Genomic DNA, 17,500 nt, shown 5'->3' on the forward strand with positions numbered 1-17,500 from the left:
CCGAGGCTCGGACGCAGTCCAGAGGTTCCCTCCAGCCGGGGGAGTCCAGCTCCGAGGCGCTCAGACACACATCTGCAGGAAAGAGAGAGAGCAGCACTGAGATTCATCTGGATCAATTACTTTGCACCATTGTTGCAAACGAAAGGGCTCATTATCTTCTCCTGTGAAGGCATCTGGGGATTTACGAGAGTTTTATTTTGAAGGACAGATTCTCCTTGAGTTCAGATTCTTTTGGATACATGTGACAGGAAGTTACTGTAACACAACATGGATGCAGGTGACAGGAAGTTACTGTAACACAACATGGATGCAGGTGACAGGAAGTTACTGTAACACAACATGGATGCAGGTGACAGGAAGTTACTGTAACACAACATGGATGCAGGTGACAGGAAGTGACAGGAAGTTACAGGTAACTGCTCTGAGAAGCGTCTTCATGTCTCATGAGGACAAGCGTCATAGGACGAAGTTGAAAAGACATGAAGAAGGAAAGTGAAACCATGAACGGTTCGAGTCCCTCAGCTGCTCACAGTCAGAACATCTTCACAAGGAAACAAGTGGAAACGATCCCACAACAGACTGAACGAGACAGAATATCATCATCATGAATATCCAGCACAGACACGAGGACATGAAGCAGGTGCATGAATATGACCTCGTCCCGTCTTTCTGTTTCTACCGTGAGCTTCTTCATTAAAGTCCAGAAGGTTCTGGTTCTGTCCCACCTGCCGGTCACCCACACACACATTCACACAGAACAAATGGAATCTGATCTCTGGAGAAACTGACTCCCACGATAATAGGAGGTGTGTGTGTATGTGTGTGTGTGTGTGTGTGTGTGTGTGTGTGTGTGTGTGTGTGTGTTAGAATAACTCACCCAACACAAAAGCCACCGTGATGATATAAATCAGGATCATGACGAGTCCTGAAGAACAGAACCTCCAGGTCCTCCACCTCTCTCTCTCTCTTAACTCTCTCTTTCTCTATCTCTCTCTTTTAACTCTCTCTCTCCATCTCTCTCTCTCCGCCGCAGAGCGACATGGTGGACTGCAGACCCCCTTGGAGACGTAACGGGGACCCTCAGACCAGCAGGGAGGAAGAGGATCAGGGAGGAAGAGGAGCAGTGATCCTCCGGTGAGCGTCCGATGTTTCCAGAGGAGTTGCTCCGTGAAGCAGCGTGTCTGTTACCCGGCAACCAGCAGCTCCGGTACCACAACTCCTCCGGTGCTCCAGAGCGGTAGAGGAGTCACAGTGAGTCTGTAGAGGAGTCACAGTGAGTCTGTAGAGGAGTCACAGTGAGTCTGTAGAGGAGTCACAGTCAGTCTGTAGAGGAGTCACAGTGAGTCTGTAGAGGAGTCACAGTCAGTCTGTAGAGGAGTCACAGTGAGTCTGTAGAGGAGTCACAGTGAGTCTGTAGAGGAGTCACAGTGAGTCTGTAGAGGAGTCACAGTCAGTCTGTAGAGGAGTCACAGTGAGTCTGTAGAGGAGTCACAGTCAGTCTGTAGAGGAGTCACAGTCAGTCTGTAGAGGAGTCACAGTCAGTCTGTAGAGGAGTCACAGTCAGTCTGTAGAGGAGTCACAGTCAGTCTGTAGAGGAGTCACAGTGAGTCTGTAGAGGAGTCACAGTCAGTCTGTAGAGGAGTCACAGTGAGTCTGTAGAGGAGTCACAGTGAGTCCGTAGAGGAGTCACAGTGAGTCCGTAGAGGAGTCACAGTGAGTCCGTAGAGGAGTCACAGTGAGTCCGTAGAGGAGTCACAGTGAGTCCGTAGAGGAGTCACAGTGAGTCCGTAGAGGAGTCACAGTGAGTCCGTAGAGGAGTCACAGTGAGTCCGTAGAGGAGTCACAGTCAGTCCGTAGAGGAGTCACAGTGAGTCCGTAGAGGAGTCACAGTGAGTCCGTAGAGGAGTCACAGTCAGTCCGTAGAGGAGTCACAGTCAGTCCGTAGAGGAGTCACAGTGAGTCCGTAGAGGAGTCACAGTGAGTCCGTAGAGGAGTCACAGTCAGTCCGTAGAGGAGTCACAGTGAGTCCGTAGAGGAGTCACAGTCAGTCCGTAGAGGAGTCACAGTGAATCCGTAGAGGAGTCACAGTCAGTCCGTAGAGGAGTCACAGTGAGTCATCCTCCAGACCGCGTGCTTTCTTGTAGCTCCTCCTCCCTCGTAGCTCCGGTCGTAGTAATAACAATAATAAAATATGAATAAAATAATAATCCCTCCGTCACAGCGATGTACTCCAGAGAGAAGCAGCTGCTGCTCTTCACACAACTCAGTGCGTCTGAGCACGAGGAAAGCCTCCTCCTCTTTCTCCTCCTCTTCCTCCTCCTCTTCCTCCTCCTCTTCCTCCTCCTCTCTAACACACACACACTGGAGGCGTGTGTCAGACTGGAGGCAGCACCACAACTCTCTCTGATTAATCGCATGATTTTTCTGCGATTTTGCGCCAAATTCAATAATGAAGTAAAACCTTGTGTATTGCAGCTTTTATTTTGAAGTAATGTTATCAGAACAATATAACAGCACTCTGGAGCAACAACAAGTTAACATACATACATTTATAGTTTATACATCTGTTTTCTGTTTTTCTGAACAGGTACTGTTCAGTAGTAAGGGTCCCTGTGAGGGACAAACCACTCCTTCTTTTATCCATGTTCAGTCTGTCGCTTACCTTAAAGATGTTAAAGACCAGCAAAACGTTTACACACACACACACACACACACACACACACACACACACACATATATATATATATATATATATATATATATATATATATATATATATATATATATATATATATATAAACATATATATATATATATATATATATTTATATATATATATATATATATATATATATATATATATATATAAATATATATATATATATATGTTTATGTACTTATATGTATATATAAATATATATATATATATTTATATGTAAACATTTGTGTGAAGAGTTGATTGATTCAAGCTGTACAATCTGAGATGTCACACTCTCGTTACCCACAATGCACCTCTCTCCCTCCAACTGATAAATGGATTTTCATATTTTTATAATTCATATTTGTATGTGACGTCATCGCCTGTAACATCTCTTTTACCGTCTCATACGTTAAACTGGTATGAATTACATTCTTTAATAAGCGTTCAGTGAAACATCGGAGTCTTCAAATTCAATAAAAATAGGATTTCATTCGTTAAAGTAATTATTGTTCCGACAGAAACATGAGCGTCTGTAATGTTGAAAACTGGGTTTAAAGATTCAGGACCACGGACAGCTCCACAGACCACCGCCTTCAGGACCACGGACAGCTCCACAGACCACCTGCTTCAGGACCACGGACAGCTCCACAGACCACCGGCTTCAGGACCACGGACAGCTCCACAGACCACCGGCTTCAGGACCACGGACAGCTCCACAGACCACCGGCTTCAGGACCACGGACAGCTCCACAGACCACCGGCTTCAGGACCACGGACAGCTCCACAGACCACCGGCTTCAGGACCACGGACAGCTCCACAGACCACCGCCTTCAGGACCACGGACAGCTCCACAGACCACCGGCTTCAGGACCACGGACAGCTCCACAGACCACCTGCTTCAGGACCACGGACAGCTCCACAGACCACCGGCTTCAGGACCACGGACAGCTCCACAGCTTCTCACAGAACATCAGAGCTGGAACCAATCAAAGTACAATTACTCAACACCTGGACCTGGTCTTTAGTCTCTAGTCTCTGGTCTCTTGTCTCTCTGGACCTGGTCCCTGGTCCCTGGTCTCTACTTCCTGGTGCCTGGTCTCCAGTGTCTGGTCTCGGTCTCTGGTCTCGGTCTCTTGGCTCTAATCCAATAACAGGAACCACTCGAACAGACAATGATGATTAACGCTGATTAATGAGGTGAAGTTGCAGTGATTGGACGATTACGCTGCTGAGGAATGAATCAGAGGTCCCAATCATCCTCCTCCTCTTCCTCAGCCAGCAGGTGATGTGTGTGAAGGGCAGGAGGAAGAGGAGGAAGAGGAGCAGAAAGGACACACGTGAAAACAATGAGCAACGTGTTTCATGAAGGTCCAGCAGCCTGAAACCCGTTGAGTCTTCCTCCTGCTCCTCTTCCTCCTGTGTAGTTTATAACATGTAGTTTATGATTGTGTAGTTTATGATTGTGTAGTTTATGATTGTGTAGTTTATAACATGTAGTTTATAATCCTGTAGTTTGTCGTGTAGTTTATGATTGTGTAGTTTATGTTGTGTAGTTTATGATTGTGTAGTTTATGACATGTAATTTCTGATTGTGTAGTTTGTAATTGTGTAGTTTATGTCGTATACTTTATGTTGTGTACTTTATGATAGTGCTGTACTTTTACTTCGTAAAGAGTCTCAATATTCAACTGTTTAATTAAATGAATCCTCTCAAAGTTCTTTAATTAATATACAAACATCAGCAGACAGATGTTCAGTGAAGACGAAGATAAAGACGAAGATAAAAACATCTTTCCTCTGCTTCATGAAAAGAGCTCATTTTAAATGTTTCACTAACACCTCCAGCTGTTTGATGGAAGGCGAGAAAAAAACATCTGAGTGTGAGATGAGAGAGGAGGAAGAGGAGGAGGATGAAGAAGAGGATGAAGAGGAGGATGAAGAGGAAGCCTCCCTCTGTCGAGGGAGACGACAGCAGCTGAGTCCTTGAACTCTTCAGGTGGCCAGGAGGAGTTACACCTGAACGCTTGACATTTAAAATAAGTCCTGATATACTTGCTGCCTGCAGGTGGCGACAGAGTGCCGACCGCCAGCGAAGGAGCGCCAGCATCTCAGCTTTGTTCACTCGTGATGGAAAGGTGCAGCAGCAGATCGCTGCAGTGAAACAGATGCTGTACCGGACCTGTGGTGAAGAGGGAGCTGAGCTGGATGGAGAAGCTCTCAGTGTCCTGCTGGGTCTACGCTCCATCCCTCACCTGCGGTCACAACGCGGGGTCGAGACCCAAAGAACCAGGTCTCAGATACAAGCGGCCACAACGAGTTTCCTCTGTAGGGCTGGTTCAATATATATATATATATATATATATATATATATATATATATATATATATATATATATATACATATATATATATATATATATATATATATATATATATATATATATATATATATATATATATATATATATATATATATATATATATATATATATATATATATATGCTGTTAGTCTGTGATTGTTTGAGTTCTTTGTTCTGGTCTTTGTCTCCGCTCTGCAGCTGAACGTGTTGCTGTGTAATTTAATTTGTTTGTTTCTGTGAATGTCAGCTGCTGTCTAACAGCTCGGCCTCTCCACCAGCTCGGCCTCTCTAACAGCTCAGCCTCCTAACAGCTCGGCCTGACAGGGAAATGAAGGGAAATTGTCTCAGAAGAGGTTTGTTTTGGCTTTGTTTTGATTCCTGAACAAATGACATTCCTTTCAGGAAATGGTCAGCAGATATCTGATGCTGCCGGCTGGCTGCTGGGAGGCGACCCGCTGCCCACCCGGGACGCTTCCTTCAGGAGGCGGAGCCTGAGAGCTCTCATGGTTACACTTGAAGGCAGCACAGAGTGATGCTTCCAGGTGTGTACAGCGAACACTACAAACTAGAACTCACCTGGACAACTGACACCTGGTTCAGGTCTATTGCTTAGTACTAACGATAGACCTGAACCAGTATATATATATATATATATATATATATATATACATATATATATATATATATATATATATATATATATATATATATATATATATATATATATATATATATATATATATATATACTGACTGACTGAAGCACATCGGCAGGAAGATCCTCAAAGATGCTTTGATCACATTTCTGTGTAAATACAGAGATTCAGCCTCCAAACGTGAGCTCAAAGACACAGCTAGAAACAATACGTGTGTGTGTGTGTGTGTGTGTGTGTGTGTGTGTGTGTGTGTGTGTGTGTGTGTGTGTGTGTGTGTGTGTGTGTGTGTGTGTGTGTGTGTGTTTGTTTGTGTGTGTATGTGCAGCACTTTGTGCTGTCATGTCTCGGTCTCTGCATGAGGAGAAATTGGAAGCAGCACTCTCCTTTCATCTCTCCACCTCCCCACTGACTCAAATTAGGAACACACACAGACATATACAATCTCACACACACAGACACACACTCACACTCACACACACTCTCACACACAGACACACACAGTCACAGACACACACAGACACACTCTAATGGAAAAGGGCGTTCCTTCGTTCAAAAAGCAGAATGTGAGGAACTTCACTGTGTATATGTGTGTGTAAAGAATGTGTGTATTTATGTGTATATATGTGTATATGTCTGTATATATGTGTGTATATGTGTGTATATATGTGTCTATATGTAAACTCCAGGTAAAAGAAGAAGCAGACATTTAGGTAAACAGCTTCTCTTCTCTTTTTATTATAATCTCAGAATTTACCCACATTTGCATACATTTATACAGCGCTGCAAACACACACTAACTCACACACACACACACACACACACTAACTCACACACACACACACACACACACACACACACACACACACACACACACACACACACACACACACACACACAAACTCACACACACATTGAGATTTAAGGGATTAAAAGTCATGGAGCAGCAGAGATCAGCGAGTTGTTCCCAAGGTAACGGCTCAGCTTCCTCCACCTGACGCTTCATCTTCCTGTTTGGATCAACTCTCTTTCCTCTGATGCTTCTGTCACCAAGACACTTCAAGATCATTCACTTCATCTAAAGACACTTCACTTCACCTCAAGATCATTCACTTCATCTAAAGACACTTCAGAGGGTCAGGAGGTCTGAGGGTCAGGGGGTCAGAGGGTCACAGGGTCACGAGGTCAGAGGGTCTGAGGGTCTGAGGGTCAGGGGGTCTGAGGGTCAGAGGGTCTGAGGGTCAGGGGGTCAGAGGGTCTGAGGGTCAGAGGGTCAGAGGGTCAGAGGGTCTGAGGGTCTGAGGGTCAGAGGGTCTGAGTTTCAGAGGGTCACGGGGTCAGAGGGTCAGAGGGTCTGAGGGTCAGAGGGTCAGAGGGTCTGAGGGTCTGAGGGTCAGAGGGTCAGGGGTTCAGAGGGTCACGGGGTCAGAGGGTGAGTCACGAGTCCTCCTGCATCCGCATTCTCTCTTCTTTTCTTATTTGTCTCAGCAGCCACTTACGTAACACACACACACACACACACACACACACACACAAACACACACACATGCACACGCACACACACACACACAAACACACACACACACACACACACGCACACACACACACACGGAGCATGCCCAGTGGAGTCTGACGAACTGACTTTAACTGTTCATGTTTTTGCTGAAAGAAATGTCAAAACTCCTTTACCTCTTCTTCCTCTAAATACCTTCACTCTCTCTCTGTCTCACGCACGCACACACACACACACACAAACATACATACACACACACATACACACACACACACGCCCGCTCTTCAACCCTAAGGCTGTAATCTGTGAAATGTTCAAGCAAATTTGTTGTGCAATAGAAACCCTAAAGGAGGCTGAGTAATGATGCACTACAACACACACACACACACACACACACACACACACACACACACACACACACACGCCTTATTGTCTGTACCAATAGATTGTAAACAAAGAGAGAACTCTTCTAACAGTGGAACGTGGTTCAGTAGAAGAACATGAGACCTTAGAAACAACAGGAACCATTAAAACTATCAGAAGAACCTGGAAGAAGACGTCACGTCAGATATGGTCTCAATGCTGCTCTCCCTACACCTCCATACACACACACACACACATATATATATATATATATATATATATATATATATATATATATATACTAACCCTAACAGGACCAACACCATCAACAGAGTCAACGGGGGTCAACACGGGGCCAACGGGACCACAACGAGTCCATTGGGGCCAACGGGGCCATTTGGGGCCAACGGGGCCAACGGGGCCATTGGGGCCACAACGGGGCCATTTGGGGCCAATGGGGCCAACGGGGCCATTGGGGCCAACGAGGCCATTGGGTCCAACGGGGCCAAGCCTGGAGAGAGCAAGATTCTACTCAGCTGACAAGGAGGCTAAAGGTTTGTGATGCAGCCGGCAGCCAGAACCAGCTGAGCCTTAAATGTGATGAAAAGAATTTTAAAAAGCAGCTTAAGATATGTGGGGAGCAGCATGAAAGTGGTCCGATGCCTTTAGCATTTTAGCATGCAAAGGAATCAAAATGATGTGTTTCCTTTTGTTGCAGTCTGAGGTTTTAATTAGTGAAGTTTAAGGCGGCCGGGTCCCAGAAGCCCATCTGTCTGATGAGCTTACGCTTCCTGGTGGATCCACAGACCTCCAGGCTCTACATGTTGATCCAGACAGTGAATATATATATATATATATATATATATATATATATATATATATATATATATATATATATATATATATATATATATATATATATATATATATATATATATATATATTCTGGTATTGTACAGGAAGTCCTCATGTTTCTGTAGTCCAACAGGAAGTCCTCGTTCTTCCATGATCTCTGTCCACTCAGTGTTGGACGTTGTGTGATTCCACATTCATGACAAAGAAGAACAGTTTGAGGTCTTTCAGATGGCATTCAGATAAAGCATTGTATTAATATCAGTAGAATTAGACTCCAGTGGCTGTCAGATGGTTTCTAACTCATGTGATACAAACATGTTTTTATCTAAGAAATGCTGGGATGTAATCCATGTGTTGCCGTTCAGTCTTTTAAAAATGACATGTTCACAGCAAACTGCTTGCTTCTCCAATTGTTGTCAATTTGAGTGCTCTGCTTTAAAAGGGAGAGATACCATGTCGCCTGTGATGTAGTGTGTGTCTGTCTCTGAGCCTGGACTGCCCCCTGCTGGACCACGTCTGTCACAACACCTTCACGTCACAGAGGAAGAAGAACTGCCGTTTGCTTCACTAAAGTACCGACAACAATGTGAACAAACGCTCATTCACTTTGTAGCCCCGCCCAAAGGCATCATTTGCTGACTATTCTGTTTGAATGACCGAAATGTACTCAACTGGCTACAGACTGATTATAGACTGGTCATAGACTTATTATAGATTGTTATAGACTGATTATAGATTAGTTATAGACTGATTATAGTCTGCTAACCACTGAGCCACAGTCGACCTGTACTATGTACCACAATGCTTCTGTTTTTTCTTTGTTGTGAATTCCTGAAAAACACAAGCGTATGCCCTAAAATCTACAGAACTGCTGATTGATTGAGGTCCATGTGTAAAGTAGCCGTTTTTTCGAGAGTACCAGAACGCACCACGGATTTCTGACCGCTCCGCGTTTCTGCTGATGCCCGCGAACATCACACGTTTATTCCTTCAATATGAAGTTATTAATTCATAACATGTCCCGGTCTATAACTTGAATAAATCCACATGCTTTATTTAATTCTAATATATCATTATCTTCGGGTTTCCATTCAAACGCCATGTTTGAATGAGAATGTACTGCTTTCACTTTTCCTCTACTTCCGGAAGAGGAAGCTACTGGAAGAGGAGGGGTCGCCCCCTGGAGGTCTGGAGAGGAACGACACCGGGAAACAAAGCAGTAGAGACAAAAGACTCCATTCAATCAGATGTTTTATCCAATTTACTTTATTTATTTTATTATATTATTACATTGTATTTATTGTCGAGAGAACGCACTAGAACATTTCAGTACTAAAGTATGAATACACTTTAATTAATATGTCAATAAATAAATGAGAGTCAGTAGTGAATAATAACAAAGAGTTTGATTCTTTTCTACTTTAACTACAAATGTAGATCGTTTTTAAATATTCGAGTGTTCATTTAATGTTTCTAGCAGAATCATATTTTTGTACAAACAATGTTACTGATTTTTAAACTAAAAGAAAAGCTGCAGTTATGATTATACAACAATTGGTGAAGGAGATTTTGACATGATTATATATGTTGTGCTTTTGTTTTTATGGTCTAGACTAAATAATATAAAGTATTCCTGATTTTAACTCCTGCAGCCTGCGAGCCCAAGTTGTAACTTACTGTTGAAAATTTGATTTATTATTTAGCACTAAGAGAGTCATGAATCATCATTTTCATTTAAAGGTTCATTATGTTGTTTGTTCTCAGTTAAATACGCTATTAAACTATATTCCTATGATACACACAATGTGATGAACGTTGAACAAATCCTCCAATCAGCTTACTCCATAACAATAAAGAAACAAACAATACATACATACAAACAAAACCTTTACACGTTTCCTTAATTATTATTTATTAATACAAAAATATAAACAAGGGGCCAATAACGGAATCAGCATTCTTTAAACTGTTTTTTTTATTTTTACTATTGTTGTGTTATTACGGCTGTTGTTTAACTATTGTTGTTTTATTAGTATTGTTTTATTGCTATTGTTGTTTTACAACTGTTCTTTTATTACTATTGTTGTTTTACTATTGTTGCACAGAGACCTTCACAGTCCACAGACCTCCACAATCCAGAGAGATTTCCACAGTCACGAGAGCGTGTGTTGCAGCGGCGCGGAGCCGCCTCGCGGGGCGCTGTTGCGGCTGCAGACCATAAGCGGGGGAGTGAGAGGTGCATGAAATGGAGAAAAATGGCGGATCATGTGCAGGTGAGCGGAGGTTTCATGTTTTTGTAACCGACAATGTGTCCGCGAGCGCGAGGACGAGAGTGAAGGCGGATTCGGGAGCTGTCATTGTGGGCTCGGAGCCCGCGTGAGGCAGCGCGGTACCGGGGGGTCGCGTGGTGCTGCCGGCGGGAACAGAAAGGACGTGTCCGCCTGTGTTGACTGGTGGCCCGCTGTCATCGGCTAGCTAGGAGCTAGCTTAGTGTTAGCATGGGGTTAGCTTCCCTGCTAGCTGAGCTAGCTGGTGCTCCTAGGGCTCCAGAGGAGGAGCACTCTCCGGGAGGCGGTGAGGTGCCTCCGGTGTAACACCGCGGTTGGTTCCGTGTGAACCTGAAGCCCCGCAGCGAGAGCGGGCGTGCGTGTCTGTGAAGTAAACAATGAACAGTAAACAATAAACAATAACCGAGCGTTTGGCGCCAGTGGGAATCACAGTGTGGTTATAACGTGTGTTATAAACTATAACGCGTGTTATAATCTACAGGCTTTGACTCATTATTCAGAACTTTGAGTCGAAACGTTTATACTGTTTAAATGTGTTTGTTGTTCTGTTATGCTATGCTAAGCTAAGCTAGCCTATTAGCTCCAGCTCTCCCGCTCGAGTCCGTTTGAACGTTTGTTGAAGCTTCGTGTCCTCGCGGAGGGTTAGTGGTTAATGCGCGGGAAGCGCGAGCGAAGCTTTAGCTGCACGCGCTGTTTACGTTGTTTACGGGCTTTATGAGGTCTATGGCTATGATGGGGCAGCTAATGATGGGTTAGCATGCTAACTGCTGCTGGACACATGGAGGAGAGAAGGCAAGGAGAGAAGAGGAGACAGGAGAGGAGGAGGAGGAGATGAGATGAGACAGAGGAGGAGACAGGAGGGGAGAGGAGACAGGAGGATGAGATGAGGAGAGAAAATTGGAGGAGACAGGAGAAGGGATGAGATGAGGAGACATGACTGGAGAGGAGAAGAGACATAGGAGCAGGAAATGAGGAAAAGGAGAGAGTAGAAGAGGAGACAGGAGAGCAGTCGGAGAGGAAATGAGGAGAGGAGATGATGAGACGGGAGAGGAGATGATGAGACAGGAGAGGAGATGATGAGACAGGAGAAGAGATGAGATGATGAGATAAGTGATGAGAGGAGGAGAGGTTTCAATCTATCCTGTCTCCCAGATGTTTGTCCATAACGTTTGTTTGAAGCTCACTTCATGCACCTTGTTGTTGTTGTTGTTTTAGCTGACATGATTTAGACTAGTAGAGACTTAGTCGACCTGTAAAGCAGGTGTTTGGTATTGATCCGGTCCTGAGTCCCAGCAGATGTTTGTTGGTATTGATCTGACATGTTCACCAGATGTTGGTAACAACAAGTGATGCATAAACACAAAGAAAACAAACATCAAGTTATGTAAAAATGTGAAATGACACACGAACAAGTATTGAACACGCTGACTGACATGTATGTAATACAGCCTTTGTTGCTTCAAGGCTGTCTCGTCTCCTACTTCCTGTGAAGACATTTAAACCCCACTATCTCCTCTCTTACTTTCTGTGAAGACATTTAAACCCCACTGTCTCCGCTCTTACTTTCTGTGAAGACATTTAAACCCCACTGTCTCCGCTCTTACTTTCTGTGAAGACATTTAAACCCCACTGCCGTGTCTCTTATTTACTGTGAAGAGACTGCTACCATTCAAATCCAGACCTCCAGTGCCCCTTCTCTTCTTATCTTGTTCTTGAACCTGGCCTCTCCACCATTTTGAATGCATCAGTGATCTCACTGTGACTCTGCACTTTTCCTGGCGCCTTGTGAACTGAGCTGGATGTTGTTCAATGAGTAAACGTCTCTCTAACTGCTCCAAAATATTAAATAATATTGATCCTTCAAAAGAGCAAGCAGGCAGGTTACTGTAACTTCTTTCTGCTTTAAAAGGATTGAAACATCATCAATATCAGGTGTGTGAATGACATATTACTCTCTGCACCAACATGAATCAAATGTTCTGAACATTTCAGATTTGAGTTTGTACTAAAACGTCTCTGTGTGGATTGGCAGCAGGTGGATCCACAGGGTTGTGTGCGCTCCAGGGTTGTGTGCGCTCCAGGGTTGTGTGCGCTCCAGGGTTGTGTGCGCTCCAGCGTTGTGTGCTCTCCAGCGTTGTGTGCTCTCCAGCGTTGTGTGCTCTCCAGCGTTGTGTGCTCTCCAGCGTTGTGTGCTCCACCGGGTTGTGTGCTCTACAGAGTTGTGGGCTCTACAGGGTTGTGGGCTCTACAGAGTTGTGGGCTCTACAGAGTTGTGGGCTCTCCAGAGTTGTGGGCTCTCCAGAGTTGTGGGCTCTACAGAGTTGTGGGCTCTACAGGGTTGTGGGCTCTACAGAGTTGTGGGCTCTACAGGGTTGTGGGCTCTACAGAGTTGTGGGCTCTACAGGGTTGTGGGCTCTACTGGGTTGTGGGCTCTACTGGGTTGTGGGCTCTACTGGGTTGTGGGCTCTACTGGGTTGTGGGCTCCACTGGGTTGTGGGCTCCACTGGGTTGTGGGCTCCACTGGGTTGTGGGCTCTACAGAGTTGTGGGCTCTACTTGGTTGTGGACTCTACCGGATGTGGTCGGGGTTCATACCTGTGTACTTTCTCTCCCGTGTCCTCAGGGCCTCGCCCAGCTGGAGATCCTGTGTAAGCAGCTGTATGAGACCACCGACACCGCCGTGCGACACCAGGCAGAAAAAGCTCTGGTGGAGTTCACCAACAGCCCCGACTGCCTCAGCAAGTGTCAGCTGCTGCTTGAGAGAGGCAGCGTGAGTACAAATACACATTCAGTACTTTCAAGGAAAAGTTATACATTTTTAATGGTGAACGTTGGTAAACACTTGTGAACGCTGGTAAACACTTGTGAACGCTGGTAAACACTAGGGAACGTTGGTCAACATTAATACAAGTTGGTAAACATTAGTAAACATTGATCAACATTAGTAAACATTGGTAAACATTAGTAAGCGTTGGTAATGTCCAGGAAGCTCTGTTGAAGACAAACACGGTTTGTCAGTTTTATTGACTCCTTCAACGTTCTGTTGAAGAAGAAGGAACCTGATGTGTGTCTTCTCGTTGCAGTCATCGTATTCTCAGCTGCTCGCAGCCACCTGTTTGTCTAAACTGGTTTCTCGAACCAGCAACCCTCTACCGCTCGAGCAGCGCATCGACATCCGTGAGTTCATCTTTTCTTTAACGGTTCCTCGTGACCAGCGTCCGTTCAAATGTTTCTCTCGTCTTCAGGTGTGTTGTTCCTTTCTCACGAAGTTATTGTTGTTGTTTGTGACGTTCAGGGAACTATGTTCTGAATTATCTGGCTACGCGCCCAAAGTTAGCAGCCTTTGTGACGCAGGCTCTGATCCAGCTGTACGCCAGGATCACCAAGCTGGGCTGGTTCGACTGCCAGAAAGACGACTATGTATTTAGGAACGTCATCGCCGACGTCACACGGTTCCTCCAGGTGTGTGTGTGTGTGTGTGTGTGTGTGTGTGTGTGTGTGTGTGTGTGTGTGTGTGTGTGTGTGTGTGTGTGTGTGTGTGTGTGTGTGTGTGTGTGTGTGTGTGTGTGTGTGTGTGTGTGTGTGTGTGTGAGAGACACTGCACGTGAGTAACTGATGTGTAACTGCTGTGTTTACAGGACAGCGTTGAACATTGCATCATAGGGGTCACCATTCTGTCCCAGCTGACCAATGAGATCAATCAGGTATGTGTGTGTGTAACATTTTGACCTGTGTGTAACATACCTGTCTGTGTGTGTAACATACCTGTCTGTGTGTGTAACATACCTGTCTGTGTGTGTAACATACCCGTCTGTCTTCAGGCCGACACGACGCACCCTCTGACCAAACACAGGAAGATTGCGTCTTCATTCAGAGATTCGTCTCTCTTCGACATCTTCACTCTTTCCTGCAACCTCCTCAAACAGGTCTGCTTTACGTCCTCATATCAATAAATGTCAGGAAGGAATTCGTCAATAAACCATAAAGTTTGGTAAAAGTATCAAAATTGTGTCATACATAAAAAAAAACATATTTTAATCTAATTTCGGTGATTTTATTATATATCAGCCAATTTAAAAAAAAGTTGAATATGATTCAGCAGATGTTTTTATTGTAAAACACCAAATCAGATTTCTGGGCTTGAAAGCGTCCTCTTTGATCTGACGTGAACTGGGCGTTTGTTGTCAGGCGTCGGGGAAGAACCTGAACCTGAACGATGAGTCGCAGCACGGCCTGCTGATGCAGCTGCTCAAGCTCAGCTACAACTGCCTCAACTACGACTTCATAGGAACTTCCACCGACGAGTCGTCGGACGACCTCTGCACCGTCCAGATCCCCACGTCATGGAGATCAGGTATCCTGGAGCCCTCTTCCTCCTCCGGGCCCCGTGATGAAGAACTGCACTTTGTCTCCACGACGGTGAAACTGCTTCTGACTTCTTCTTCTTCTTTTGTTTTCTTTCCGTCCTGCAGCGTTTCTCGATTCCTCCACGCTGCAGCTCTTTTTCAATTTATATCATTCCATCCCTCCGTCCCTCTCCCCGCTGGTAAGTGATCGCCACATGAAGACCTGCACCCAGACGACATGGGCTCTTTTGTGTGCTGAGGTGTGTGTGTGTGTGTCTGCAGGTGTTGTCATGTCTAGTTCAGATCGCCTCGGTCAGGCGGTCTCTCTTCAACAACGCAGAGCGAGCAAAGTTCCTCTCTCACTTGGTGGACGGGGTGAAGAGGATCCTGGCGAACCCCCAGGTGTGGACCGCGTTCAGGGTGCTGCTCTGTGTGATCTGAACCCGGCTGGCCGTCTTAACGCTGTGAATGTTTTGTGTTTCAGTGTTTGCCGGATCCCAACAACTACCACGAGTTCTGCCGCCTGCTGGCGAGGCTGAAGAGTAACTACCAGCTGGGGGAGCTGGTGAAAGTAGAAAACTACCCCGAAGTCATTCGCCTCATCGCCAACTTCACCGTCACCAGTCTGCAGGTGGGTGTCCCCTCCGGCTCGGCCTGTATGGAAGACTAAAACTGAGAGGTTAAAGGTCAGACAGGATACAATAAAGAGCTGGAAGCTCTCTTAAAAATGATGAAGTTTGCAGCAACTTTCAAGAAGAGTTCTCTCAGGGAAAGATGTTTCGTTAATGAATGAGTGCCCCCCCTTCTCCAGCACTGGGAGTTTGCCCCCAACAGCGTCCACTACTTGCTGAGTCTGTGGCAGCGCCTGGCGGCGTCGGTCCCTTACGTTAAAGCTACCGAGCCGCACCTACTGGAGACCTACACCCCGGAGGTCACCAAGGCCTACATCACGTCCCGGCTGGAGTCGGTTCACGTCATCCTCAGGTGAGATCTGCTGCTGGTTCTGACTCTGAGGAGCATGTGGTCCCCTCCAAACCCGGGAAAGTACACAATACATATGTCATTATTTAACAGTAGTTCAGTATGGTGGTAAATGTGTTTTTTCCCCCCATGACCGCGTATATTTGTTTACTTTACAAAGCAAAGACGGAACCACATCTGAGCTTTACTCGTCCATAAAGGTCTCCTCCACAAAACCACTAGTTGATGTTTTACTCGGCAAGATAATATGAATGACCTATTCCTGAAGATGCAACGCTCCCCCTGTGACGGCCTGCTGGTTCAGGGTCCAGGTTTCTGAGCTGGGGCTGTCTGGTGGTCTGGATCAGAGGCATAGACGCTGGTAGCAGGTCAACGTGGACTAACGCTAAATGTCACTGAGGTTCAGGTCTTAGACTGACTCCATGTAGTGTTCTTACGCTCATGGAAAAGTCATGGAATTTTCAGAATGTGTATGAACCCTTTCCACGTGTTGCCCCCTCAGAGACGGGTTGGAAGACCCTCTGGACGACGCCGGGCTGGTCCAGCAGCAGTTGGACCAGCTGTCCACCATCGGGCGCTGCGAGTACGAGAAGACGTGCGCTCTGCTGGTGCAGCTGTTCGACCAGGCGGCTCAGAGCTACCAGGAGCTGCTTCAGTCCACCAACTCCAGCGCCGCAGACATCACTGTGCAGGAGGGTGAGCTGCTCGCACACCAGCACAGAGGTCAAGGGTCAAACCAGGTTCACTGACCGCTACTTTCTCACCTGAGACCAGCGCGTGTTGGTGCGTGACGTCACAATAATATCACTTTGTTCAGCCTCAACATGTGATGAAAAGACTGTTACATCACAAATGTGTCAAATAAAACGTAAAGAGCTGCAGAGGTTTTCAAAAACAAGAGGGGTTGGGGGTCTTCTCAAGGCTGGCTTGGGGTCTTCTCAGGCTAGGTTGGGGTTTTCTCAGACCTGGGTTGGGGTCTGTGTTGACGGAGGGTCTTGAGACTTGTGCTGCCCTCCCTGCAGGCCGGTTGACGTGGCTGGTTTACATCATCGGGGCGGTCATCGGTGGACGGGTGTCGTTTGCCAGTACAGACGAGCAGGACGCTATGGACGGGGAGTTAGTCTGTCGGTAAGAACCCAGAACACACGAGAGACGCTGAACACAACATATGAACAGAACTAATACAAGAAAAACAGTTTGTTTAGAACAATACTGTACATTTATACGTAAAAAAAAAGAGACAATCGGGCGAGGTTGACCGTTTTACTTCCTAATTTCTAATTAGCTATAAACATTTATATTTTAGTGGACAGATAATTAATGAATTAATTAAGCTTTCCTGAGGTTCATGTTCTCACTTTTGAGAATAGTCAATCTTATTGACAGTAAATTGTTTATTTTAGGGTTTTATATTTAAAGTCGGGCAAGTGTGTTGAATTCC

At 45.5% G+C, this 17,500-nt stretch overlaps 3 protein-coding genes across 4 annotated transcripts in view; 1 reads left to right on the forward strand and 2 right to left on the reverse strand.

The window, feature by feature from the left end:
• The window catches only part of gfra2b (GDNF family receptor alpha 2b), a 15,142-nt gene extending 13,860 nt beyond the window's left edge, over positions 1 to 1,282 (reverse strand). Inside the window, exons 1-2 of the mRNA XM_068574033.1 lie at positions 878 to 1,282; positions 1 to 72 (exon numbers count right to left, since the gene is read on the reverse strand). The exon at positions 1 to 72 is cut by the window's left edge and continues 228 nt beyond it. Of these exons, the coding sequence (XP_068430134.1) occupies positions 1 to 72; positions 878 to 917 (112 nt within the window). The 5' untranslated portion in view covers positions 918 to 1,282. The remainder of the gene's footprint in view (positions 73 to 877) is intronic.
• Positions 1 to 17,500, reverse strand: part of pbdc1 (polysaccharide biosynthesis domain containing 1) — a 95,721-nt gene that overhangs the window by 68,233 nt on the left and 9,988 nt on the right. The window lies entirely within an intron of this gene.
• The window catches only part of xpo7 (exportin 7), a 13,093-nt gene continuing 6,217 nt past the window's right edge, over positions 10,625 to 17,500 (forward strand). For both annotated transcript variants that reach the window (XM_068574569.1, XM_068574568.1), the window contains exons 1-13: positions 10,625 to 10,718; positions 13,356 to 13,502; positions 13,816 to 13,909; positions 14,028 to 14,194; positions 14,371 to 14,436; positions 14,554 to 14,658; positions 14,921 to 15,086; positions 15,205 to 15,278; positions 15,361 to 15,480; positions 15,563 to 15,709; positions 15,890 to 16,062; positions 16,562 to 16,755; positions 17,082 to 17,187. In XM_068574569.1, coding sequence (XP_068430670.1) covers positions 10,686 to 10,718; positions 13,356 to 13,502; positions 13,816 to 13,909; positions 14,028 to 14,194; positions 14,371 to 14,436; positions 14,554 to 14,658; positions 14,921 to 15,086; positions 15,205 to 15,278; positions 15,361 to 15,480; positions 15,563 to 15,709; positions 15,890 to 16,062; positions 16,562 to 16,755; positions 17,082 to 17,187 — 1,592 coding nt within the window. In that variant the 5' untranslated portion in view covers positions 10,625 to 10,685. The remainder of the gene's footprint in view (positions 10,719 to 13,355; positions 13,503 to 13,815; positions 13,910 to 14,027; positions 14,195 to 14,370; positions 14,437 to 14,553; positions 14,659 to 14,920; positions 15,087 to 15,204; positions 15,279 to 15,360; positions 15,481 to 15,562; positions 15,710 to 15,889; positions 16,063 to 16,561; positions 16,756 to 17,081; positions 17,188 to 17,500) is intronic.

This window comes from Clinocottus analis, unplaced genomic scaffold (assembly GCF_023055335.1).
Source record: "Clinocottus analis isolate CAN_PGR_092001 unplaced genomic scaffold, fCliAna1.0.p SCAF_13, whole genome shotgun sequence".
Lineage (NCBI taxonomy): Eukaryota > Metazoa > Chordata > Actinopteri > Perciformes > Cottidae > Clinocottus > Clinocottus analis.